The sequence below is a fragment of the Mesoplodon bidens genome (assembly GCF_964165515.1).
Source record: "Mesoplodon bidens genome assembly, chromosome: 7".
Lineage (NCBI taxonomy): Eukaryota > Metazoa > Chordata > Mammalia > Artiodactyla > Ziphiidae > Mesoplodon > Mesoplodon bidens.
Window position 1 is genome coordinate 18,047,703 of NC_138164.1, and position 27,781 is coordinate 18,075,483.

Sequence of the window (27,781 nt, forward strand, 5' to 3'; positions counted from 1 at the left end):
TTAGCATCACTTTCAGCATTCCTCATAACCAGGCCTCTCTCTTCCTCAGAGACCCCCCTGTCTTAGAATAGAGACGGCAACTAGATTTCAAGTTGTGTGCGCTCACTGATTATTAAAAGAGTCTAGGGATCTATCTGGGTTTTGCAGGAAACAGCACTGTAGATGATAAACGGGCGTCAGAAGAGCTGCCTCGTTGCCAACTCAATGCTGAGGATAAGGCTGCTACTACCTCTGTCCCCAGCCAAGGGCACCCTGCCCCACACCAGGGAGTGGCCGAAGTCCCTCCCTCAGAGGGAGCTTGCCTTGTGCTCGCAGCCAGGTGGGGAGGGAGCCTTTCTCAAAGCATCCACCTTGGTCTCTCCTCCACAATTTGGATTCAACTTGGAGATAAAGCAAAAGTCAGTCTGAATGGGCTGGGACCCACCTCTGCTACAGGAAGGATGGGCACTATACTCCTTTGCAGGTGAGAAGACTTGGAAGGTCAGAAAGGATGAGGAACAAGGTTATTTACTTGCTAGACCGTGGAGTCAGATGCCCCCTCCTCAGCTTCTGACTCAAACTCCAGGTTCTTTCCAATCATACCTGAAACTAATATCCTTTTTTGGAAAGTGTTGATCACTTTCAACTCCTCACTGACTTAATAAATCCTGGAAGGGCATTGGTCCTAAGATGCCTCCTGACTTTCAAAGCTGAATCAATACCAAACTCTAAAAACAGGTTGGAATATCATTAATTGCTCTGAATTGTACACTTTAAAATAGTTAAAATGGCAGCTTTTATGTATATATCTTTTACAACCGTTTTAAAAATACACTAATATATCAAAACCCACTGAATTGGATACTTCAAACAGGTGAACAGGATGTAAATTATATCTCAATAAAGTTGTTTCATAAAGAAATACAGGGAGCACATCTGTGTTGCTCACCGCCATATCCCCAGGGGGTGCCAGGCACACAGAAGGTGCTCAATAAGTGTGTGGGGTCTGCTTGTGAACAATATCCCTACCCGCTCACCGAGCGGGGACTCAGCCTCTCGCCCTGGCCCTGGCTGTGAGGGCAGCTTGCTCCCTGCTGCTGCAAGTTTAATCTGGATGGACAGAATTAAGCTGCTTGGCGAAGCTGGCTCAGATCTCGGTCTCCTCAGCCCCCCAGCTGGAATTCTCAGACTAGGATTCTTGGTTACATATGTGGTCCAGCAATAAGAAACTGGCTGGGAGCCTAGGAGAGCTACGTCCTCCTCTGGCTTTGAAGATAACCAGCTCTGGAACTCCGGGCAAAATCTTGCAAAGTTCCCTTCTTTAACAAAGCCAGGGGGTCACTGGCTGGAATGACAGCTCACCTAGAAAGTTCTCCTGGTGCCACAGGCCAGGGCAGCACCAGCCCAAAGCCCTTGATACCAGGGCTAGGACGTTTGTCTTCCACTCAGAGAGGCTGATTTGGTGAGGCAGGCGGACAAGAAGATATTGACGATAACTGTTCCAGCAGCAGCAGTGGACCGATCTTCCTTTTCCCCTCCGGTCCCTGTGGTCGCTTAGTGGCTTGTCTCCACAGATGGCTGCCCCAGCTCCTCTTCCCCTACGTGTCTGTCAGTCCCCCCTGAGAAGGGGAGTCTACTCTTCCATCCTTTGAATCTGGGGCTGTCCTCTGCCTGCTAAGAGCAATGAAATATGGCGGAAGTGATGCTATGTGTTTCCAGCCTAGCTTTTTTTTTTTTTTTTTTTTTTGCGGTACGCGGGCCTCTCACTGTTGTGACCTCTCCCGTCGCGGAGCACAGGCTCCGGACGCGCAGGCCCAGCGGCCATGGCTCACGGGCCCAGCCGCTCCACGGCATGTGGGATCTTCCCAGACCAGGGCACGAACCCGCGTCCCCTGCATCGGCAGGCGGACTCTCAACCACTGCGCCACCAGGGAAGCCCCAGCCTAGCTTTTAAGAGGGCTGGCAGTTTCTGCTTCCTGACTCTTGGAGCCCTGACCAGGCAGGGGAGAAGTCCAGGCTGCTCTGTTGTAGAGAGAGGCCATGGGGTGGACTGGGAGGCGGATATATGAATGAGGAAGCCATTGCGGACACCCAGCCCTATCGAGCCTGCAGACGCCTCTGGTCCCAGACACCATCCGACTGCAACCAAGTGAGAGACCCCAAGTGAAAACTGCCTAGCTGAGCACAGTCAACTACAGAACTGTCTGAGATAATAACACATCGTGGCTTTAATCTACTGTTGGAGTGGTTTCTTCTACAGCAATTGATAACTGAAACATTCCTATGGTCAGTTCTCAACACAGGAACCAGGGTGATATTTTAAACCCATAAATCAAGTCATGCCATCCCCCCATTCAACACCCTCCAATGGACTATATTCCCCCTTTTCTATAAATGTTTGTGTGTGCAGGTAAATGCAGCTTTACTGAGAAATAATTCATATACCATATAATACACAGTTCATGCTTTTAAAGTATAAAGTCAATAGTTTTTAATATATTCAGAGATGCATAACCATCACCACAATCGATTTTAGAACATTTTCATCACCCCAAAAAGAAACCCCATACCTTGCAGTCACTCTCTATTTCCCCCCAAATCTCCCAGCCCCTGGCATTTACTAATTTACTCTCTATAATTTGTCCATTCTGGATGTTTCATATAAGCAGAATCACATAATATGTGGCCTTTTGTGACGGGCTTCTTCCACTGAGCATGATGTTTTAAAGATTCATCCATATTACAGAATGTGTCAATACTTCATTCCTTTTTATAGATGAATAATACTCCATTGTATGGATAAATTGCATTTTGTTTATCCATTCATCAGTAGGTGGACATTGAGTTATCTCTACCTTTTTGGCCATTATAAATAATATGCTGTTATGAACACTTATGTGAAAGTTTTTGTGTAGATACATGTTTTCACACACGTAGCAGTGGAATTGCTGGGTCACACAGTAACTGTTTAACTTCCTGAGGAACTGCCCGACTGTTTTCCAAAGTGGCGGCAGCATTTTACGCTCCCACCAGCCCTGTGTGAGGGTTCTGATTGTCCCACATTTTCAACATCACTTCCTACTGCCTGTATTTTATTAGAGCTACATCTTGATGGGTGTCAAGTAGTATCTCACTGTGATTTTGATTTGTATTTCCCTGATGGCTAATGATGTCAAACATCTTTTCATGTGCTCAGTGACCATATGTCTATTTTTGGAGAAATGTCTATTCAGATCCTTAGCACATTTTAAATTTTGCTTATCTGTATTTTTATTATTGAGTCCTAAGGGTTCTTTACATTTTCAAACCAGAAGTTTCTTATCAGATGTATAATTTGCAAATATTTTTATCCCCCTCCTGAGGACTCTTGGCACATGCAGAATAAAATCCAAATTCCTTGCCAGGGTTGAGAGACCCGCCTGATTTCCAATCTCACCTCCCATCACTCTCTGCACCTCACTCCCCACCCCTCGACCACACACTGCTCTTCATGCTCTTCCTTGAACCTGTGAAGTTCAACACAGCCTCAGGGCTTTTGCAAGTGCTTGTTCCCTTTGCTCAGACCTTCTTCCCTGAAACCTTTGAATGACTCACTTCCCAACTTTAGGACTCTACTCAGATAGCTCCTTCTCAGAGAAGCCTGACCATATGATCTACAATACCACTTTTCTCTCTATCCTGCTATATTTTTTCTCACTAGTACTTATTATGACTTGGCATTATATTGCACAATTATTTGCGTGTCCTGTCTCCCTTGTAGAATCTCAGTTCCATGAAGAATGCTACCTAAAGACCCCAACAGTGCAGAGCACGCTATAGGAACTGAATAAATATTTATTAAATTAAATGCATCTACTACTATTTATTGAATGTTTATTATGAGCTAGGCATTCCCCAGAGCACTTCAAATAAAGTTTCTTATTTAATCTTATTTAATTAAATATCTTATTTAATCTCCCCCAAAAATCTATGCTATGAGGTAGGTGCCATTATTACTCCACTTTTCTAACAGACAAGGAAACCCAAGTTAAGAGAGCTTAAGTAACTGATCCATGGTCCCACAAATAGTAAGTGGCAGAATCAGGATTAAACCAGGCAGTCTAAGCCATACCACTCCTGTCCTCGGTGTTCACTTCAGCAAGTCACTTTCCTTCCTTTGAACCTCAGTTTCCTCATCTATGACATGGGAATAGCCTCCTACCTAACAAAGTTATGGAAAGACTGGACAAATGAGATCAGGTAAAGCACCGAGAACAGTGCCTGGCACACTGTGAACGTTCAGTAACTGTGAGCTACATTGATGATGATGATGATGATGGCGCCAGTTACCACGATGAGATGACACTGATGTCGTGAAATCACAGCAGTATCATTGTTCGTTAATATTGTTCAAACGCATCCCTGTGGACAGACTGCTTTCTTTCAGACAATGACCAGACTGTTTCAGAGGGAGAACCAGACCACTACATGATGGTTTCAGAGTTAGTCAGATGGGGTGCAGTTTCCTGACCCTTCGCCAAGGGAAGGGGATGCTTAGACAACACCACGGACTTCCTAAGGCCTCCACAAGAACGTACTAGAGTCTCCATGAAGATAGGATCTAAGTGGCCTATTAGAGACAGAGGTCTTGGCCTAATCCAGGGCAGCTGTTCTTCTGGGGCAAAGTCACACACATAAATTCCTGCCCAGCCAGCCCCACAAGCAAGGGTAGCTGAGCACGGCATAAGCCATCCCCACTCACAGCTCCCCTGGGGAAACAAGATACTCACGTCCATGTGCCGTCACACTGCGGAGGACCTAGGGGATGGGGATCAGTCACTCACCAGTATGGGTCTGCCTGTGTGTCTCCAGGGCATCCTCCTTCGAAAACTGGGCACCACACTGATCACAGACAAAGGCTTTCGCACCCGCTGAAAGAAAGGGGAGGCAGTTACCTTATTATCAAGAGTGATATTGCATTAGGAAAGGGGGTCGTGGGCCAAAATCTTGCAGGTGGACCCTGGGGGAGGGGGCTTAACACCTGTGAAGATCCCAAGTCAGGAGTAACCCATGGTCCCAGCAGCCAGCCCAGACCCTCCTCCAAGATGTGATCACCCACCCAACTGAGCTTCGAATGCCCCCACTGAGGGCTCTCCCAGATAGAGGGAACAGAACCAGCATAACCAAGACAAACAGAGATGGGGTCCAGGAGAGATGGCCAAGAAGAAGGGGGATTCTGGGGAGCTGGCTCCAGGTGAGAGATGGAAAGGAGTATATGATCCAATGAGGAGTAACATGCCCTGTTGCCCAGATGATACTTTACGGGAAGACAGGAATTGCTGACATACCACTACCTGGATAAACTCCTAACTCAGTGCGTCTAAAAGTAAACTGTCTACCCAGCCACCTCCTGTACCTGACCATTTAAAACCTCTGAATGACTTCCAAGTGCCTTCAGGATAAAGTCCAAACTCTACACGGTGACTCAGAAAGCCCTTCTTGCACTTCTCTTTCCTGCTTCTTCTCTCTCCTCATCCTTGTTCCCTGGTCTCCAGCCCTTTGCTTCCTCACTGCAAGGTGTCCAAGCATTCCTCTGTACCTCCTCTGGCTCTGACACTCCTGCCCCTCTCCCCAGCCCCACAGTATGGCTAGCCCCGCTTCATCATTCATGCCTCAGCTCCCAAACCCTTGCCCCGTGTCTGGGTGAGGTAGTCCTTCTCTGTGCCCCCACAGCACCCTGTACATTCCAGGTCACGGCCTCACCAGGGTGTCTCCTAAATGCCTGTGGCTCCGTTTCCAGCTCCCCGAGGGAAGGAATATGTCATCTCATGCACAGCTGCATCTGCCTGACACCCAGTGGGAATGTATTACTGTACATATCTGTGGAATAAACAATCAATTCAATGCAATTCAATGTGATCGACTTTTCTGGAACCATATTTACAAGCCTCAAAGCGACAGTGTCACAATGTGAAGATGACTTTCTACCACTTGCTAACAGTCTTCAAGGCTGTTATCTCATCCAGGGGGCACCTGTCACAAGCCTTGGCAGTTTTCCCTCAAAATGTCTTCTAGATGCATCTCTTCCACTGCATGTCGATAACCACTGCCCCTACCGAGGCTCTTGTTGGGTCATGCCCAGAATGACCCAGTGACTCAGGAGGGCTGCCACACCATCAGCCACCCTCTGATCCACCCAACAGAGGCAGGTTCCTTGCAGGCCACTTGATTCCTCACGTTTCCTTGCTCAAAAAGATACCATGGCTCAAGACATGGAAGCAACCTAAACGTCCATCAACAGAGGAATGGGTAAAGAAGATGTGGTACATATATACAATGGAATATTACTCAGCCATAAAAAAAAGAATGAAATAATGCCATTTTCGGCAACATGGATAGACCTAGAGATTGTCACATCGAGTGAAGTAAGTCGGACAGAGAAAGAGAAATATCGTATGATATCGCTTATATGCAGAATCTAAAAGAAATGATACAAATAAATGTATTTACAAAACACAAACAGACTCACAGACTTAGAGAATGAACTTATGGTTACGGCGGGGAGGGGGGAAGGAAGGGAGAGTTACGAAGTTTGGGATTGACATGTACACACTGCTCTATTTAAAAAGGATAACCAAAAAGGACCTACTGTATAGCACAGGGAACTCTGCTCAATGTTACGTGGCAGCCTGGATGGGAGGGGAGTTTGGGGGAGAATGGGTACATGCATATGTATAGCCGAGTCCCTTTGCTGTGCACCTGAAACTATCACAACATTGTTAATCGGCTATACTCCAATATAAAATTAAAAGTTAAAAAAAAGTACAGTGGCTCACAATTTGCCCTGATTCTAAATTCCTCTACTTGGCTTCAAGGCCTTCCATAACCTGACCCAGTTGTCTGTCCAGCTCCACTGGGAGCTGTCCTCACTGGCCCTCTGGGGGCGCCGTTCGACCCTCGGTGGGTCTCTGTGCCTGAGCGACGCCCCGCCTCATTCCTGTCCACTAGGGTCCTAGTCCATTTCCAAGACTGGAGTACGCATGCGCCAAGCACGCCGGCCCCTCACCGCTCTACCCTTTCTAATCTGCAGCTGCACTGCGTTCCTTTCAACACGTCTGAGCATTTCTTTAAGTGTACCTGTGTTTTAGTTCACATCAGGGTCTTGTAAGAGACAGAACTACTTCTTCTACATGTTTGTAGTAGAAAGCACTCTAGTGCTGTTTTCAAACCATCTCAGATTTCCTGAGGCTGTGGCATATACCAGGCATGAGGCTAAGTATTTAGGATGTATCATTTCATTTAATCCTAACTACCTTTTTTTTTTAAAAGGAGATGTTGGGGGTTGGAGTTTTATTAATTAATTTATTTATTTTTGTTGTGTTGGGTCTTCGTTTCTGTGCGAGGGCTTTCTCTAGTTGTGGCAAGCAGGGGCCACTCTTCATCACGGTGCGCGGGCCTCTCACTATCATGGCCTCTCTTGTTGCGGAGCACGGGCTCCAGACACGCAGGCTCAGTAGCTGTGGCTCACGGGCCTAGTTGCTCCGCGGCATGTGGGATCCTCCCAGACCAGGGCTCGAACCCGTGTCCCCTGCATTAACAGGCAGATTCTCAACCACTGCGCTACCAGGGAAGCCCTCCTAACTACCTTTTAAGGGACATAGTATGAATATACCCATTCAGCAGATGAGACAACTCAAGATCAGAGGTTAAATAGCTTTCCCAGTGTCACACAGTAGGTAACCACAGAGGTGGATTAAAACCCAGGGAGCCTGACTTCAGAGCCTTTGCTCTTAATCCCTATACCCTTCAGCCTCCCCAGGGGTCCATCTGCAAAGATGCCTCATGAATATGAAGTTGGGCTCTGAACCCCCTTTCCCCAAATAAAAAAAATTAAAATCCAATTTACACTTTTATACATCAACCTTTTGTAAAATTCTATTTGGAAAAAAGGGTTCCACTACTCTTTAAATAGTTTTAAAATCTTGGACTTGGAGTATTTAGCACATTAAGGGCGAGAACTCAGAATACAAGTTGTACTAGTATAGACTTAAATTAAACACTAATAAACATTTAGGGCATTGATCTTGTCTTCATTCCTAATGAGAAGCAGGATATACCCTCTATTAGATGCTCAATAAATATTAGTTGACTAACTAAATAAATAAGTGATAAAGTGACCCAGTAAAGATATGAAATCACTTTCCCTTAAGAGCTTTAAAAATAAATATTGTCATTTGTTTTAGGTGGCTGGAGTTGAATTTCGCCTCAAGGCAGGGAGAATACCATGATCCCCTCCAGGTGTCCCTACAAGCTGCAGGCGTCCTAGGGCTAAGGACCTGTCAGCAGCTTCTACAGCTTCAAAGAAAGAGAGCCAGGGAACTCGATGGCAAAGCAGTCACAACTTGTGTTCACACTAGAGACAGCCAAGCCACTTTCCATTCATTTATCATGGAAATGCAGCAAGAACCTCAAAGGGCAGAGGTGGGAAGGCTGGGGGTGGATGAAGTCGCAGCCCCGTCATAGTGAGAAACTTTCCCCAGTTCCAAATCATTAGCCAGCAATGATTTTCTGCGGATCTGTAAGGGAGCGGATTTTAACTGTATTTATTTCTTTATTTCTATATCCCACCGGTTCTCATGGCTCCCTAAAGAAGAAAGGGGGAGGAGGGGCCTGAGGAGGGAAGCAGGAACTGCAAAGGGGAGGGTGCCCCGTGGACTCACCGTCACCATCACCATCACCATCGCCATGGTGCTGGAGCCCTGCCTCTGGGTGAGGAACCTACTCATGCCATAGCTTCAGAGGGCTGTGGGGGAGGAGGTTTCTTAGAAAACAGCCATCCATGTGGCTGCAGGAGCATCTGCTTTAATGACTGAGAAGCAGGGAGAAAGGAAGGAGTGCAGGTAGGCAGTCAAGAGCCGGATGTACACCATCATACAAGCTCAGATGAAGATAAAGCAGATTAGCACACATGATCGCGGCAAGGCTGCCGGCTTGGCCCAGGCCTGACCACATCTGGATGCCCTCAAAGTCCTCCCCGCTTCACCCCTGCCTTGCTGAAGTCACAAAACTGAGCTGAGTGTGTGAAAGTCCCCTGTCTTCAGGGACTGTGGGTGACAACCCCCCTGCCACGCGGATACCATGGACATGGGCTCCCACGCCAGCCCCCATTCATGAAGCCTCCTCACTCCCCACCCCCACCCAGACTCCCCCCAGGACGGGCAGTTCCAGGACACAAGAGCCAAGAAGAGAGAGGCAGAGACCCCCTCTCGCAAGGAGGCATGCGCCTTTAAATTGTCTCTGTAATGGCTGGCTCAGAGGCAGAAATATTTGGCAGCCCTGAAATTAAAAGTGATAAATTTCCTCACCGAGCTTTGATCAATAATAGAGGCCTCATCTGTTAATCAATAAGACAGTCTTTGCCTGTTTACTGTGCATATGTTGTCCGCTGCTGCCTTCAGTATGATGTCAGGTTTGCATTCAGAGCAACTCAAGTGTGCATAAACCACACCGCCATTCCCAAAATGCATTACGGTGACATCATTCAGCCACTAATATATTTATAAAGCATCAGTGCAAGGGGGTCGGGGGGGAAAGGAAGGAGGTCATGCCAGTTGAACACAATGGGCACATACGGACATATCAGCTGCATTTACCACCCCCACCCCCAATATTTCCTGGGGCTCATCCTGGAGTTGGGAGAAGTCCAGGGCATGGCTCAGGGACAGACATTCCTCCCCATCTCCTTCCTACACAAACAGGATGTTTTTGAAATGTCTGTTAAGTAGATGCCAAGCGGGGGCTTACAGCAAATGGACAAAAGAGACAAATCCCTGCTCTCAAAGAGCTTATATTCTAGAGGGGAAAGCACATTTTAAAAAGTCCAGTAAGGGTCTTCCCTGGCGGTCCAGTGGTTAAGACTCTGCACTCCCACTGCAGGGGGGCACGGTGTTCGATCCCTGCTCCGGGTAAGATCCCACATGCCACACAGTGCGGCCAAAAAAAATTGTTTAATTAAAAAAATAAAAGTCAGGTAGGGCTTCCCTGGTGGCGCAGTGGTCGAGAGTCCACCTGCTGATGCAGGATACACGGGTTCGTGCCCCGGTCTGGGAAGATCCCACATGCCGCGGAGCGGCTGGGCCCGTGAGCCATGGCCGCTGAGCCTGCACGTCCGGAGCCTGTGCTCCGCAACGGGAGAGGCCACAGCAGTGAGAGGCCCGCGTACCACAAAAAAAAAAAAAAAAAAAAAGTCAGGTAAATATAAAATAGGTGGCAATAAGCAATAAAGAGAGAAATAAGTGAAGAGGGACAGAGAGGGCGGGGGCTGCTATTTTATATGGGATGAGCTGACATCTGAGGGGAGAACGAGAAGGTAAGCCCCCTCTCTAAGAAAGCCCGTTCCAGGCAAAAAAAGAGCGAGGAGGCTGGCCCGTTGGCATAGCATACGAGAGGGGAGAGGGAGAGATGGGGTATGGATTGCAGGGAAAGAAATCAAATAGCCAAGAGGCGGAACCATACCATGATAAAGTGGGCTAGACCCACGCATCCTCCCCAGCAGTTACAGATCTGAGTGAACTAGAGGAGGTAATGGTAAGATCCAACGTGGGGAGAACTGGGTCCCAGGCCTGGCTCAGCCACTCCCTGCTGTGGACATCACACACTTCACCACACCTCAACGCGCCTGTGTCCCAGTCTGTGAAATGGGAACGATCGGATCCCTCTGCCTCATGGAGGCTGTCAGGATTGAAGGAGACAGTGGATATTAACAAACACAAAACTTGTTAATTGCCAGGCACTCTGTGGCTATGAGATTACTAATGTTCTTTATACTTCCGGGGGCGGCGGGGGGGAGCAGTAGAATGTGGTTAAGAGCTCAGGATTCGGGTAAGACTGATCCCAGTTCAAATCCCAGCCAAGCTAATCACCAGCTGTGCCCCTCAGCGAGTTGCCTCATCTCAGTGAGGCTGCCGCTCCATCTGTAAAATGGGAATAGCAAGAGACAGTCCCAAAGGGGTTGTGACAAGGTGGGGAAAGCGCTGGGGCCATGCATGGGGGCAGAGCCACAGAACCGGCGCTGACGGTCAACCCAGCCAGGCTCGGAGCCAGGACTCCTTTCAAGAACTCCTTTGTGCAAAGTATGATTGATTTTTACTGAAATTCAGTGTACAGCTATTTGGGGGTCATTTATCTTGTGTAAAGTGAGTCTCACATTTGTAAAGACATATTTCACTATAATCGCACGCGCGCGCGCACACACACACACACACACACCCCTTGTCCTGCTAATTTAAACGTGAGTGATTGTCTTGTTGAAGGAGCAGGAAGATCTGTCATACGACCAGCATGTCAGTATTGGCAGCTTTCCCTCCCTCGCACGGCACCCCCTCCCCCAGCTTTTACATCCGAACTTGACAAGCCCCAGGAGCCCCATTCACAGGTCCTGTGCTGCCTTCTGGGCTCCTTTCCTCTCTTCTGTCTCCCCAGCAGACTGTAAGCTCCATGAGAGCAGGGCTGCCATCTGTCTTGTCCTGTTCTCCATCCCCAGTTCTCCACCCCGTGCTTGACACACAGTGGGTGCTCACTGATTGCCTGATAAACAAAGAAACCCTCGGGTAGGTTCCCGGGCACAGAACTGGCCTGGGAAAGGGGCACTGACAGGCTGTCCCCTAGGGGGTGGCAGAGTCCTTCTACACACCCTGGGTTCTCTGCTGTCCCTTTTTCAAAACTCAAGGAAATGGTCTCTGGCTGGATCTCAGGCAGTTTCGGGGAGAAGGAAAGGAAAGCTTAGAGAGTGGAGCTGTCTGCTTCCTCTGGAGCAGGATGTCCCTTTCTTCGGCCCTCTGTTCCTCGTCCAGCTGCCCAGGACCCACAGCCCCACAGCAAACAAGCAAGCCCTCCTCCAGGACATTCAGGAGGCTCCGGTCAGCCCGAGTGGACCCTTCACTGGCTGGCAGAGGTCTGCTGAGTGATTCCACTCCCAGGCCAGGCACTGAGTTCATCTGAGAGTCAGTGTTAAGGGAAAGACAGACAGACATCCTCGCCCCTGCCAGTCTCCCAAGGATGCTGCACCGGTGTGTGGGGGGGAGCAGAAGCTGCCGGACCATTCGGAATTCTCCCCTTTCCCCCTGACTTCCTGATGCCTCCAGAAAGTTAAACGGGGGCCAGAGGAAGGAGGAGGGTTCGCAGCAGGTTAAGGCTGGGTGAAAAGAAAGGAGGCAGTCGCCACAGCCCACATGGAGGCTGGAGCCGGTGTAAGGCCTCCGTGTGTGGGAGCCACTTCACTCTGGGCTAAGGATCACCCTGACTCGCAGGAATCAAAGGAGAGACCTGCCAGAAAAGCACTTTCAAAACCATAAAGCTTTCTATCAAATGCCCAGCATTCCAACAGCAACAGAGCTGAAATCCAGTAGAAGCATGTCAGGCAGGCTCCCCACAGCTGTGCCCCTCCTCAGCCACTACCTATGGCTTCTCCCCCTTGGCAGACTACAGAACCTTCCTCCCTACTAGCCTTCCTGCCCAGAAATGGGGTGGGGGGTCCCAAGCCCCTAGGAAGGGAACGAGAAGATACTGAACACGATCAGATGTGGGCTGGAGTCTCTCTGAAGTAAATAAGGCAGAAGCCAATGAGAGCAGAAAAAAATGTCAAAATCCCTCCCCCTCCAAAACTTCTCCCGCCCCCGTGCTAACAAGAAGGGAGGGGGGAGGGGGGGAAGGAACCACTGAAAAAACACGTAACGTTTGCCAGCATCTGATGTTGAGTACTGTGTCCTTTTTCTTTTAATTCCTTGAGATTTTAAAATAAACATCTTGACTGTTCTGATGAGATATGCATGCCTGCTTACATAAGGAAGTACAGAGTGTACCAAAACAGCAGACCCAAAAAAAGCATAAGCTATCAGGACAATGAGTACAGACGCCGGGCATTTTACAACGGGCCATGGCGTACAGTTTTATTTACAGTACCTCTTATCTGACAGAGAACAGTACACTGGCTGCCAATTCCAAAGGCCAGCACTGCGTGTTCTTTCACTCAAGGAGATGTGTACTCCCTCAGAGGAGCTGGAAGGCCTGCTCTCTCTCTAACACGTTCTTTCTCTCTCTCTTTCACCTTTATCAACAAAACAGACACTGATACAAAACCAGCACCTCCATAAGATACACAGATTCAGGGGAGAGGGAAAAGGGAAAGCAGGCGGGCAGATGTGGGTTGCCTGGAAAACAACCAGCCCTTCTGATCGGCTCAGAATATGGTTCAAGGGTAGTTCTCCGTGACAACGAAAGAGGAGAAAGGTCCTCAGGGCCTGGCCTCACTACAGGATGGGGGTGGGGAGATGAACTAATGACACAGGGCCTCAATCAAAGGTAGGACGGAGAAAGCCACCAGGACAGTCTCCCTGGCTGGGTGACAGAGATCACTGAATGACTGGGGATTTCGGGCAGCAGGCTTTCCGATCTCTGGAAGTCAGTTTCCCATCAATGACCTGCTAAGTGCCAGACACCTCACATCTGGCTAGAAGTCCATTCTGTAGAAGATGAGATCTTGGAATGGGTCAAAAGGAAGGGCTGAGGCATCTCTAGTCTGAGAGACCATTTCTTAGCCTACCTAATACACATCATACTACCAGGAGGTTCTAGGGTACCCTGGCACCCTTGGCTTTCACTGCTCCTGTTCTCATATCTCACAGAGAAAACAGAGGTCCACCTTGTCCCTTATCCCTGCCACTCAGTTCGCAGCCAGAGAGGCTTAGAAAACTCCTTTGTTGCCACTTTTAGCACCAGCAGTTAACCTGATAGGCTTAGAAACACAGTCCATGGCCCCCAGAAACACACACACTCAATATACAGCTGCCTAGTAGAGAAGAACCCCCAATTCTGGAATCAAACAAACACAGATTCAAGTCCTAGGTTCTACCATTTCTAGCTACCACCCTGGGTAAACTAATTATCTTCTCTGGACCTGTTTCTTCACCTGTAAAACTGGGCACAGAATATCTACTTCACAGGGTTGAGTGGTGATTCATTTAAATAGTGTATGTAAAGTCTTTCCCACCATGTCCGGCATCCAGCAACTGCTCAGTAAAAGCTACTTGTCCTTAACATCATCTTTATTACCATTGCTTCCTCCCCCCAGTGTCAATGTCTGAGACCCACATAGACGTCAAATGCATGCAATAAACATATCATAACATTTAAAATATTCTTACCACCCCAGACCAAACACAAAGAGAAAAAAGGAAGGAGGAGAGACTCCCACTCTGGGTAAGTCTTCAGCAGACTTTCTCTGGGGAGTGGAAGATAAAGAAAGGCAAATGACAACGATGGTTGTGCACCCCCAAGACACCCCCATACAAACCAACAATGTACAAGTAAAGACATGGCCCGATCACCCTCCACTGGGAGAAGATCAAAGAAATGGCCCATCTCCCCTCAGCTCCCAGCACTCACGGCCAAGTTTTGATGGGCGTTATCGTCCTCCTACTGAAATGAGTGCAAACCTATTTAAGGTGAATTATTTTAAATAAAATACAAGTTGGATGGTAAATCTGTTGCAATGAAAACAACATACAAATCTTCCTGAAATCTAAGAGTGCTGATGTAGGGGTTCACCCTACCACTGCCTTTAATCCCTTTCTTGCCCAGGCAACTTTCATGACTGGCTTAATCAAAGTATGGTGGGAATCAGTGCAATAGCACAAAAACCTCTCTAACCGTGGGAATGTCAGCCCTTGCTGTGGTGCAGTAGACTCTCTCTCCAGACACTCCGTGCCAACTCAGAGATCCCCCCGAGGTAAAGCCCTACAGTGGCTAGTGGCTAGACATGGCTTTGGGGTTCTGCCATTCACTGGTGGTATGGGCCTGGCATCAACTTTGTGGCCTTACCTCCCTCCTTAAAATGCGGTTATCTGTCCTCCTAAGAGAGTGTGAATAAGAACCTGTATGAAGTACCTGGCACACAGTAAGTGCCTAGATAGTTATTATGATTATGGAATAATTTCACTTCATCAAGTTGATGAGCTCCAGGAGACCAGCCTTTGGCCTGAGCCTTTAGGAACCCCAGTAATACTCCAGCCCCACAGCTCCCGGGAGAAGGCCCACCTGCAATGAGTATATGGCCCAGAAAGGTGAGCCACTGCATTCTCTGGGGCTCTTGAATGCATGGGCTTCAGCTGTTTGGGACGAGAGAAGAGGCCCTCCCAAGATGAGGCAGGAGGACAGCTGGCTCGAGGAGGGGTCTGCTGGCCAGCGGCACCCAGCTTTCCTGCAGCAGCACAGAGAGAAATGGACCCAGAGTCCTGACTGTCTGTGCCTGAGCTGTGTGGCCTTGGGTGAGTCACTTCATTTCCCCATCTATAAATGACAAGTGTTTAGTTGAGACCTAAGGGAGAAGAAAAGATGACAGGGTGTAGTTGGAGAAGCAGCTGGAAGCACATGGCAAAGAAGGCTAAGCATGGCTGAAAAAGGGGCTCAAATGCTTACAACCTTGGTTATGGGATGATGGTGGCTGGATCAAGCTGGGGTTGGATCCAGCCAGGAGGTTCCTTCCCCAGGGGAAGACCTTTCTCTATCAGGCAGGCAAAGTGGGACGGACAGTCCAGACACTGAGAGAATCATTAGCCAGAGACAGCTGGCCTGAGCCAGCAAGGCAGAGGCTGACCCCTGAGTTCCAGGGAACACCCAAGCTTCCAGGTGTTCACGGCTTCATCCTGTAGCACTGCGGTCTTGGCTTTTGTAAGAAACTAAGGAAAAAGGCCAGTGGGGATTTCTGCCATGATTTTACTGGATATCCCCTCAACCCTTGGTCACCAACAATCGTCTTCCTCCCTGGTCCCCACTTGGGGATTCTCAGGTGAGAGGATCATAATGGAAAGAGGGCTTTCTGCTGGCATCTAGCAGCCTCAAAGCACTTTTTGTGACCTAAGCCTTTGTCCTCCTGCTCTCCACCTCAATTACCTTGCTCCTTCTACTGAAGCAGCTCCGGAGTTCCCTGTCTCGGGCCTTCACCCAAAATCTGGCATGGAGGGGAGGCCCCCCACCGCCACCCCCCCCCGCCTCCCGGGGTAAGGGTCATGAGCACTGCCTGGATGATGGGGAAAAGTAAAACCAGGCCACTCCAGGGGTGATGGCCAGAATCAAAACCCTGCCTACCCACAAATCACAAGCTGATGTTTACCACCACTCCAGTCCCCTAACATGCCCTGATACTCCCTCCAATTAAATTTTCCCTTGAGGTGCTTTCAGAGAAAAGCGAGGGCAGCCTTGCTCAGCCCTAACTGCATTCTGGCCCTCCCTCCCTTTCTCCTCGCAGGATCCTTCATTTCTCACTGACTGAAAAGCATGCCAAGGCCTCTCACAGCCCTGGGATCTCTTTGGGATCCGTATAGAGGGAATTCCTTTATCCCCACTCCTTTCAGAATCCCCTGCTCTCTCCCAACACCTGGCATCTTTCTCCAATTCCACTTGCAACCGTGTGTGTGTGTGTGTGTGTGTGTGTACTTTGTTTTTAAATTAAAATATCCTTAGGCATTCATATTTCAACAGGTGACAAGGAACAAAGCATTTCAGAGGGCTTCAAATGCTGTCACAGTGTGACAACCAGCGGGCAGGGATCTGCATACAAGTGTCTGTTGACTATTCCCTTGGCTGTGACCTGTAAGAGCCCTGCAGACAGAAACTTCTCTTCTCCTGAGAGCCCCACCAGGAAGCCATGCCACAGCCCTCACAGACATCCGGCCAGGCTGCCAGGAAGAGGCAGGACTGAGTCATTGTCAAGTCTATCCCTGGCTTTCAGGTCGACAGATTCCAGCTCAGGTGCCCACCAGCTGCATCAAGAGCAGAAGCAGTCTAACCTCTCTGAGCCTCGGTTTCCTCACCTGCTAAAGAGGTAATGATACATCCCTTGTATCCTACAAGGGGGACTGTGAAATTGCACAACTCCAGGGGGCACCACTCAGCCAGAAATGAGGCCACAAGCTTGTTAGGAAGTTCACATGAGATGATGCACGTGGAGGTGCCCAACAAGGGAACTGGCGTTTGGCAACTGCACCCTAACACTTCCCTTCCCACAATGCTACGGGTCCCGCGAGGGCTGCCCTGCGATGAGCAACGACGCTACTGCTGCTGCAGCACTGACAGTTATAATAAGAAGACTGATAACTAACAGTTAGTGAACATTTATTACCAAATAAATAAGTGCCATACTAACTACTTTATGTGCCACATACCATTTTAACTCTGTCATCAATTCTAAGATTATCCCCATTTTATAGAGGTGAAAATTGAGGTTTGCAAAGCTTAGTTCACTGGTCCAAGGTCTCATAGCCAGTAAGTGTAAAGAAAGAGAAACAAACTCAATCAGGGTGACAGCATGGGAAGCCCACCTAACCATCAGGGCCTTTGATTATATAAAAGGTTAAAGAGTAAGAAGTTCAGGGCTTCCCTGGTGGCGCAGTGGTTGAGAGTCCGCCTGCCGATGCAGGGGACACGGGTTCGTGCCCCGGTCCGGGAAGATCCCACATGCCGCGGAGCGGCTGGGCCCGTGAGCCATGGCCGCTGAGCCTGCGCGTCCGGAGCCTGTGCTCCGCTACAGGAGAGGCCACAAGAGTGAGAGGCCCGTGTACTGCAAAAAAAAAAAAAAAAAAAGAGTAAGAAGTTCATATTAAGGGGAGTAGAAAAGGGTCCCAGAGGCAATGTGCTCGAGGCCTCTGCTGTTCTCCATAGTCTGGCTCATCCCTGGAGGTAGGAGATCTTTCCCACCATCTCTGAGGCCACCTCCTCAGTTCATCCCTCTTCTTTAAAGAACAATCCTCCCCTCTTGGTCCAGAATGCGCCACTGCTGTCCATCAGACAGGGCCTGGACTGATCTGGCTGTGCTGTGGACTCTGATGTACTACTCGGCCTCCGTTTCTCCACCTGTAAAATGGACATCGTGTTCCCGCCCCCCCGCCCCCCGCCACCTAAAGCTGTTAGGGGGAGGAATGAGTTCAAGATATGAAAATGTGCAGGGCTTGATGGAAGAAAAAGGTACCACCGATCTTCAAGACGGACTTCCAATAAAACCACAGTTGGGACTATCCTTCCATGATTGGCTCCCTTCCTGGGCATCCTCCTTTTGGCTTTTAAGCCAGCAAGATATTTTATCATAAAAAACAATCAATTGTATTCACTTAAAGTAGAAAAACGGCTTCTTACATTGATGAATGACAGCAAACTACAAAGAATGAAATAGACAAGGTTTTCTAGGTTGACCTTCAGTTAACCAGAAAGTCCCTTTCTTCCATCTTGCCTGAGCATCCTAGTGAATCCAGGCCCGACAGAGCAGATGCTCAATCTTGGCTCTGAGGTCTCTCCCCTTCCCCAGCTCTGTCTGCATGTGCCCCTGTAATTTGCCCTTTACTCACTGCCCAAATTAGATCCCCCCCACCAAGAGCAGCAGGTAAACCCAATTAGTTTAGGGCTGAATGTGTAAATTTTAGGGTAAGTTGTCCATCCTAGACTCCAGCATTGTCAGTTACTTTAAATTCATTGATATACACACACACACACACACACACACACACACACACACACACACACACATCTTGGGGGGGGAGGGGTGTTCTTCAAAACCAAGGCAGAAGCAACCAATCCACAGCTTCCACTGTCACTCTATTCTTGATGAACAGTTAGGAAAGAGGCCCATCACCTGGCTTGCCCGTCATAACACCCACCACCCCATCTCAGACCGGGGGCCCCAGGGACTGCCACCCTCCCTCCCCTTCCTCAGGCCCCTCAGTGGCACCTTGAGGCTGCCGGTCTCTCCAGGCCTGCTGTGGCTTTCAGAAAACAGAGCATTTCTATTTTTAGCACTTCTCAGCCTAATAATACTCCCCAACACCCATTCAGCTTAATCACTTTATTGAGGACAAGAAGCAGGCTCTCCAGCCTGGGTGCTTCTGATGTTAGGAAGTAGTAAAATGTTCAAACTGGTTAAAAATGACACTCATTGGTTTGCCTTTGGTGTTTCTGAAACCTTAATTGTGGCTCAGGCTGTGGATCTAAAGAAGCTTGCAGGTTTCAGAGTCTTTCTTCCTTACCCCCCTGCACCATAATTGAGGTGTTACATTACAGCCACGGCCCTGACAGTTCCAGGCTCAAAATTCAGGAGCCTTAAGACTCCACGCTTTTCCAAACAGAAACATTGCCTGTCGCACTTAATGCCCATTCTTAACATGAGCCATCAAGCCTGCCCCCCCAGGAGAAAAACCCTCGCCTTTTCTGGCTGACGTCATGCAAAAAGTCCAGGCAGGGTAAATATTTCCCATGTTAAGTCTTATTAAAGTGCATCTAACAACTAAAATGGCATCGAATTGCTGCTTGAAAACTGGAAGGTTTGTTTGGTGTCATTAGATGACCTGAAAATATGGTGAGTGCAGAACATAGGCTGTTGGGAGCTCTTCCCAAACTTCAGGGTGAGCTTTGGCAAGCATGCAGTCTGTGCCGCGTGAGCTAGGGGTTGGGAGAAGTGGGCAGCCAGGAAAGGGCTGGAAACCGGAAAGGACTGGAAGCTGGAATTTTACCTCTGAGGTTAAGACCCGGGGCTTTGGAGGCAGGCAGACCTGCGTTTACAGCCCCACTCTGCCTCTTCCTTGCTGGGCAATCCTGGGCAAGGAGACTCAGTTTCTTCATCCATAAAGTGGACATAGCAATAGGGGTCGTCATAGGGGTTCTCGTGGGGATCACGTGAGATCATGCAATAAAGTGTCTGGCACAGTCCCGGGCACCTGTCAGCCCTCAGTAAATGTCGGCCACCCTTATAACTGTTGCCTTTGGCCTTCTCCCTTCTGCCGTGGGCGCCCTCTAAGACGAAGTGTTTGGTCTTTGTCTCTTCAGCCTTGCACAACCACAAAAAGGAATCTGGCACTAAAATAGCTAACCATAGCCAGCTGTGCAGCCTCAAGGTCCTTGGACACGAGGGAGGGAGCCCCTGTGGGTTCACGGTGGCTGATGGAGGCTGTCCCAAAGCTGAAGCTTTGAGGCATGACTTCTCAGGCCCCTCCCAGCTAAACAGGCCACAGTCAGGTCCTAGGCCTGCAAACTCACCTGGACAAGGCTCTTCCACATTCCTGGGCCGCTCCCTCCCTTTCTTTCCTTCCTTCCTAGGCAAGGGGCTCTAGGCACCTTCATAAACTTCCTGCTCTTCAGAAGGCAGAGGTGGAATGCCTCATTAAGTTTCCTAGCTAATTTTACAATTTAACCAAACAACACATTCCTGCCTCGATGCAGCCAGCCTCTGACTGGGACAAATTTATCACTGTGAGATGGAGGAAGAAGACGGGCCAGGCCAGAGACTGAAGGCAGAGTCCTGAAAACTCAAGTGGGAAATGGAGAAGAGAAAAAATGGGCCACATACTTTTTTTAAAAAATAGCTCTACATTTGCTCACAGAGCAGAATTCTAGGCCGTGCCAGGCTGAGAAGTTAGGGAAGAAAGCCACGCAGGGCATGCGGTGTCAGAAAGATGGAGAGCTCTGTGACAATGACTCTCCCTGTCCCCCTGGGGGGCCGGGGGCTATATCTGGAAGCACAGTTACATGTTGTCCTCTGAGGGGCATGATTCAATGCAGGTGGGCAGCCGGCCAGAGGCCGGGAAGGGCCACCCAGAGGACAAGGTCAGCTTGGCAAGGCCCTGAGAAGTCCTTCCCAGGCCCGCTTAGCCCAGACCTGTGGGTGGCAGGCTGAGGCCCCGACCTGATTACGACTCTGGCTGGGGGTGTGGTACCAGGGAGGGTAGCATGTCTAAGAAAGTTTCACCATAAAGAATCCTCTGGGACAGAAAAGACTGTATTTACGCAGGCCCACACCTCACCCACTCAGGATGGACAGACCCCAGTTGAGACAGAGGGTGTGATTCCAGCCTTGTTACCTGCCATCAGGCCTGCTCTCAGCACACACGTCAGCAACGAAGATGCTGGCCTGTGAGTCTCCCTGCCTCCTGGTCAGCTGTCCCCAGGCTTCTGATGCCTGTACCCATCCCTCTCCATCCTATAGTCCAGAGCGTCTGATTCTGGACCCCAAATCTCAATCCATGTAAACCTGGCCCATCAGGGCTCTCCCAGGTGTGCCAGGTTGTTCTCATCAGGCCCCAACAAAGGGACCAGGCAATCGGGGCTGTTCAGGCAGAAATCCCCGATGGAGAGCAGCCTCCCAGAAGAGCTGCTCTCGAGGCCTTTGTCTCTCCTGGGCTCCTCTCTTAATGAAGAAATAAAATGAAGAGGATTCCAGCAAATCAAAACTTTCAGGGAGTTCTCTCCTTACCTGGAGTTACCTTGTTACTGAAAACCACCGTGGCCTTGTATAATTACTCCAGCAAAATGCTCGCTGCAGCCGCCAATGAGCTCCCGGCGCTCCATTAGCTTGTAATAGTCAGTGAGACCCACCGAGCTTTAATCCCACTACCCCAGAAGACTTCCCATCCCAACTACCTAATGAAAAGTTTAGAACTTCCTTTTTTTATCCTTTTCTCAGGCAAGCAAAAGAATTCCAATCAAAATAAGATGGTTGGTCGGGAGGAGAAGGGAGCGTGTTAATTACCGGGGAAAAGTCTAGAAGATATGTCTTCGTGAGGTTGAATCCTGGAGAGGACCCAAGGGAAGCAGTGCCAACCTCTGCCTTCACGCCGCACACACAGGGGCCTCACCATGTGGTCTGAGAAGGTGGGCGGGGCCCTGGGAGCCTCAGCCTAAGAAATTCCTCCCCCTTCCTCCATACCCTCCAGGGCAGCCAAGTCTCTGTCCTCAACCTTAGAGGCGCAGCCCTCTAAGCTCTGTGTTCTCAACCTGGGCTTCGTGGAGCCTGGGCACTCACGACATATTCTGGAGTTCATCTAGTCTTTTTTTTTTTTTTTGCGGTACGCGGGCCTCTCACTCTTGTGCACAGGCTCCGGACGTGCAGGCTCAGCGGCCATGGCTCACGGGCCCAGCCGCTCCGCGGCACGTGGGATCTTCCTGGACTGGGGCACGAACCCATGTCCCCTGCATCGGCAGGCGGACTCTCAACCACTGCACCACCAGGGAAGCCCCAGCTTTTTATTTTTAATGCAGTGTTTCTCAACCTGCAGCCCAAGGAGGGTCATAACATCCTTAGAACTCTGAGGATTCTCCAGTATGAGAAACTGGGCTTTAAGCCTCTTCAAGACAGCTATGGGCAGAGGAGGGGGAGGAAGAGGAGGAAGGGGAGGGAAGAGACACCTGCCCGACTGGCTCTTGCTCACAGAAGTTCTTGCTTCTTCTTGTCCAGAGAAGCAGATCCACTGCCCACCACAAAGCTCCATGTGGACATTACAGCAAGCAGCCCATGAAAATCCCAGGAACCTCCTTCCTGAAGCCGTTCCTCATCACCCTGGTCCTTGGGAGTTTTTCCCTCCTGTAAACTGCTGCACTCACTCTTTCCCCTTGTGCTGATGGGGGCACACCCAGCCTTGCTGTGGGCTCACATCATACCCTCAGCCAGACAGACAGCCCCTGGAAGGTAAGGACCCTGGCTGAAGCCCCTCTGTCTGTCCCGCCAGGCTTTGCATCAACTGGCCCTCACTGGCCATCAGCTAACTGAAGAACTCATTCATGAACAATTTTACCCCCAAAGACAGTCACATCTAGTGACCCAAAAGAGTCACCGAGGTTTCTCTGCTGCCCCAAGCTTTACCATCTGGTTCCCATTTGGTTGATGTTTTGGTCCCCGGACAAGGCTCCAGCATCCCCAGCGCACGCCTGGGGAAGATGAGGTTGTTGCAGAACAGACAGAATGAGTGTCAGGCCAAGTGGTCCAGCTCCACTGGACAGAATCCGGAAGATCAGGGAGGCCGTGATCTTCCTGCCGCGTCTCACTCCAAAACTGGAGTCTGAAGAGCTAGCGACGCCCTGAGTCATCACAGGTCCCACGTTTCGGGGATGCAGCACTGGTCAGCGGCCCCTTTCACTCCTGATTCAGCATCTCTGAGCAGAGAGCCTCCTCCCCCCAGGAGCAGAGCGTGCAGCTGGGTCTCCGTGCAGATGAGAGCACCGGTGCCGGCTCCCTGGTCCTGCCCCTCCTCTCCGTGTGGAGCGGCCGTGGGGTGTAGGAACGCGCACATGACACAGCCAAGCTCTCACCTGGGTAGGGGGGCCAAATACCCACAGACCCTCCAGCAATGCTCCCAGAACCCACTGCCCTGCAAGGTGATGGGGAGGGGTAACAGCCACCACGGCAGCTACAACTGAACACACGTGACTCGGGCAGAGAAGAAAGAGGCTCATAAGCCTCACACCTGCTCCTGGTGGCCCAGATGCAAGGCCCTGAGCAGTAGCCAATGACCCCATCCCACCCCCAGGACCGCTGGGGACAGAGACTCACTGGCTCTCCCTGTCTCAGCCCCCCAGCCACTGAGACACTGGTTATCTTTACAAACAGGAAAGCAAGCCTTTGGGCCAGCACCGCAGTGCGGTATACTGGAAAAGTAAGGGGCAGAGAGCCCTGGCTAGGAATCCAGCTTCGCCACTCCTGGCTGTGCGACCTTCCACAAGTTACTTCAATTCTTTAAGCCTTAGTGTCCTCACCAGTAAAATGGGACCAGCACAACTACCTTGCAAGGTCAGCATACGATAAGTGAGTTCAGACATGGAGAAGGCCAAGCACCATGCCTGGAACACAGTAGGCATCCAATACGTATACTGTAGTGATTTTTCTTTCCTCCCCATGGCCCAGCCATGCCTCCAGAGCCATTCATTTCTTCAACAGTATTTACTGAGAGCCTGCTGTGTGTCAGGCTGTGGGGATGCCACCGAGCACGCCACCGATAAGGTCCTGCCCCCTCATCCAGAAGGCTGACCCCCAGGGCTGGAAGGATGCAGGGTAGCGCTTTGGGGCTGTTCCCACCAGGCGCCTCACCACACACTCACCCATTAGTTTATTCAAAACACTGAGTTATAACCACCTTGCAGGTCACTCTGCTAGGTAGTATGGGAGACATAAATAAATCACATGTTCTGAAGAAGCTTAGAGTCTAGTAGGCGAAAAAGGACAAGCAAATAAGTAGCGATGACACAAAGAAGGTGACAGGTGCCATAAGAGGGGATAGATAAATGGCTATAGGCAATCAGATGGGGGGTGGCCTCTTGTCCTGCCCAGACAGATGCAGCCCATGGCTGAGCCGGCTGACTTTAAAAAGAGAAGAGAAAAAGGATCACTTGCCTGGCTGGCACCGTTCCTAGCACGGGAAATGGGCAGGATCTATTTAAAATGGCTAGAGGCAGGTTAGAGCCTTTTCTGGCAATTCCCAAAACTCGTGCTTCCTCAAGCTGACTGGATAGTGGGACAGACCGAATCCTGTCAAAATCCTACAGATCTTTAAAAAAAAATCATTTAGCTGTTGCCGGGATGATAAAAGAACCCTGCCATTCAAAGGGAGGGTCCGCATGGCGGGGGAAGGTGGAGCTGGTGGGGGAGAGGAGGAGGAGATTGAGAAAAAAGGGAAACGCCCCCCAAATATGGATCAGGGCAACCGGCAAGGGAAATTTATGCATCGTAGTGGCTTTACTACCTAATTAATTCAGTAATTTCAAAAACAATTTTATTTATGTTCCATTTACATCAAAAGTTAAAAAAAATTGTACTGATGCTAAAATAATACCTCAAGGCGTCTATTTTTAATCAGTTAAAAAAATTGGGGGGGGCTCTGAAAAAAAAGCAGCCCTGGGTTTCTATACAATCTCTCCCGGGCAGACCACCAACCCTGAGAGAGAGAGAGAGAGGGAGAGAACACAGCCAAGCCCTCTCTGAGAGCCTTCCTGGCTGCCGAACACCGAGCTTGTCAAAAAAAAACAAATCCATAATGGCCCGAGGCTCCTCTCCAATCTATTTTCTGCTCAGCTGGTTTTAAATGAAGTTATTATGAGTCATTAAAACACCCGCAAGCCAGTGGAAGTCAGCCAATTACAATTTTAAATTTAGCCTGTTCTCTGCCCCATTCTCTTGTTTTCTTCCTTTGCCCACAGAATACTGCTGCTGTTATTTCTTCCCTCCCTTCCTCTGCCCAAAGTGGAAGAGACAGTTATGAAAATGCAGAGTATTGCACGGAACGCAGAACCATTCATAGGAAACCCAAATTATTACATTAAAAAATGCAAGATTTCTGCCCCCTCCAAAGTCAACCCCATGTCCCACCTCAGTCCACTGGATTCCTCGGAAACTCTAGACTCGATCCTAGAGATCATGGGGCTATTTTTTAAAATAAAAAGGTTCTTGAGGGGCTTCCCTGGTGGCGCAGTGGTTGAGAGTCCGCCTGCCGATGCAGGGGACACGGGTTTGTGCCCCGGTCCGGGAAGATCTCACATGCCGCGGAGCGGCTGGGCCCGTGAGCCAAGGCCGCTCAGCCTGCGTGTCCGGAGCCTGTGCTCTCCAACGGGAGAGGCCACAACAGTGAGAGGCCTGCGTACCGCAAAAAAAAAAATGAGGTTCTTGAGTGGGGTCCTGTTGAGAAATATTTCCATCCATCCCACCAAATCAACATGTTCATGGTTGAATCCAAGAAAGGGAAACATACCACCCATATCTGAGAATTAATAACAAACAATGAAGTTGAAATTCAAAGGTAACGCAGGCTTTGCAATCAGGCATGAATGTCAGGGGAAGTCACTAGATATGACGAGCTCATTTAGTTTTTAAATCTGCAAGGTAATGGTCTGTGCAGAGCCATTACAGCAAAGGAACAATTTTGAGTATTTCACGTAAACGTTTCTTCTCAATCTCTTTTTTTCACGTGTGCACCCACAAACACATGTGCACACACATATACACCCACAAACACGTGTGCACACACATATACACCCACAAACACATGTGCACACACATATACACACAGCTGCCCCTCATTACTGGGAACATAACTGTACCTTTCCCACATCTTCCAAGGAGTAAGTAGTGTCCTTGCCAAAAAACTGTCCAATCCTACTTCCTCCCCCGACCCTAATTAATGGATGAGTCTGGAAGCTCAGCAGAACAGACCCCTAGACCTCTAGGTACACTTCGCGTCACCTCCAGGACCCCTCACCTTCCTCTCCAAGACATACGTGCGCACGCGCACACACACACGCACGTGTACAGACCATGAGAGGACCAGTGCTTTGCCCCAGTCAGACACAACTCTACGGCCCAGGCAGATGGAGCACCTAGGAAAGGGGTGGCTACCATGTTGTCTCATTGAGAGTCCCTGAAGGCCAGGGTGCAGGCAGGATGCTGCCATGTGTACTGATCTACTTAGCGTCTCTGGGTGAGATGGGACTTAGGGTTGGTCTGTGGCTCCCAGACAGGCTCATTGAGAAGAGGGAATGAAATACAGAGGCATCCACCAGGTCTGATGGGACCAATGGCAATTTAACAAAAGCGGGAGGATTTGTCCTGACCCTTGTAGAATGCAAACCTGAGGCCTGCAAACACAGCTGCCCCATGCTCTGAGGGTCCCCAGAGCAGGGCCGATGTCATCATCCTATCCTTAGCCTTGAATTTCCCCATTCAGTTGCTCCAACTCTGGGGGCCTCAACTGGCAGCTCTTCATGGTGTTTATGGAGGACCCATCTTCCTGAAGCTCATAAAACAGAAGCTTCAGCACCCATCCCACCCCGATACTGCATGGGCCTATTCCCTGGGAGGGGCTCTCACATTTGATATTCATAATCTTTTTATTTTTTTCTTTTTTGTTTTTGAATTTTATTTATTTTTATACAGCAGGTTCTTATTACTTATCTATTTTATACATATTAGTGTATACATGTCAAGCCCAATCTCCCAGTTCATCCCACCCCCACCCCCCACTTTCCCTCCTTCGTGTCCATGCATTTGTTCTCTACATCTGTCTCTATTTCTGCCTTGCAAACCAGTTCATCTGTACCATTTTTCTAGGTTCCACATATATGCGTTAATATACGATATCTGTTTTTCTTTCTGACTTACTTCACTCTGTATGACAGTCCGTAGCTCCATCCACTTCTCTACAAATGACCCAATTTTGTTCCTTTCTACGGTTGAGTAATATTCCATTGTATATATGTACCACTTCTTCTTTACCCATTCATCTGTCGATGGGCATTTAGGTTGCTTCCATGACCTGGCTATTATAAATAGTGCTGCAATGAACATTGGGGTGCATGTGTCTTTTTGAATCATGGTTTTCTCTGGGTATATGCCCCATAGTGGGATTGCTAGGTATTATGGTAATTCTATTTTTAGTTTTTTAAGGAACCTCCATACTTCTCTCTATAGTGGCTGTATCAATTTATATTCCCACCAACAGTGTAAGAGGGTTCCCTTTTCTCCACACCCTCTCCAGCATTTGTTGTTTGTAGATTTTCTGATGATGCCCATTCTAACCAGTGTGAGGTGATACCTCATTGCAGTTTTGATTTGCATTTCTTTAATAATTAGTGATGTTGAGCAGCTTTTCATGTGCCTCTTGGCCATCTGTATGTCTTCTTTGGAGAGATGTCTATTTAGGTCTTCTGCCCATTTTTTGATTAGGTTGTTTGTTTTTTTAATATTGAGCTGCATGAGCTGTTTATATATTTTAGAGATTAATCCTTTGTCCGTTGATTCATTTGCAAATATTTTCTCCCATTCTGAGGGTTGTCTTTTCATCTTGTTTCTAGTTTCCTTTGCTGTGCAAAAGCTTTTAAGTTTCATTAGGTCCCATTTGCTTATTTTTGTTAATATTTCTATTACTCTAGGAGGTGAGTCAAAAAAGATCTTGCTGTGATTTATGTCAAAGAGTGTTCTGCCTATGTTTTCCTCCAAGAGTTTTATAGTGTCTGGCCTTATATTTAG

General features: G+C 49.1%; 1 protein-coding gene across 7 annotated transcripts in view; it reads right to left on the reverse strand.

The window, feature by feature from the left end:
• Window positions 1–27,781, reverse strand: part of ZBTB16 (zinc finger and BTB domain containing 16) — a 194,182-nt gene that overhangs the window by 56,650 nt on the left and 109,751 nt on the right. For all 7 annotated transcript variants that reach the window (XM_081240187.1, XM_081240186.1, XM_081240184.1 and 4 more), the window contains exon 4: window positions 4,803–4,889. In XM_081240187.1, coding sequence (XP_081096313.1) covers window positions 4,803–4,889 — 87 coding nt within the window. The remainder of the gene's footprint in view (window positions 1–4,802; window positions 4,890–27,781) is intronic.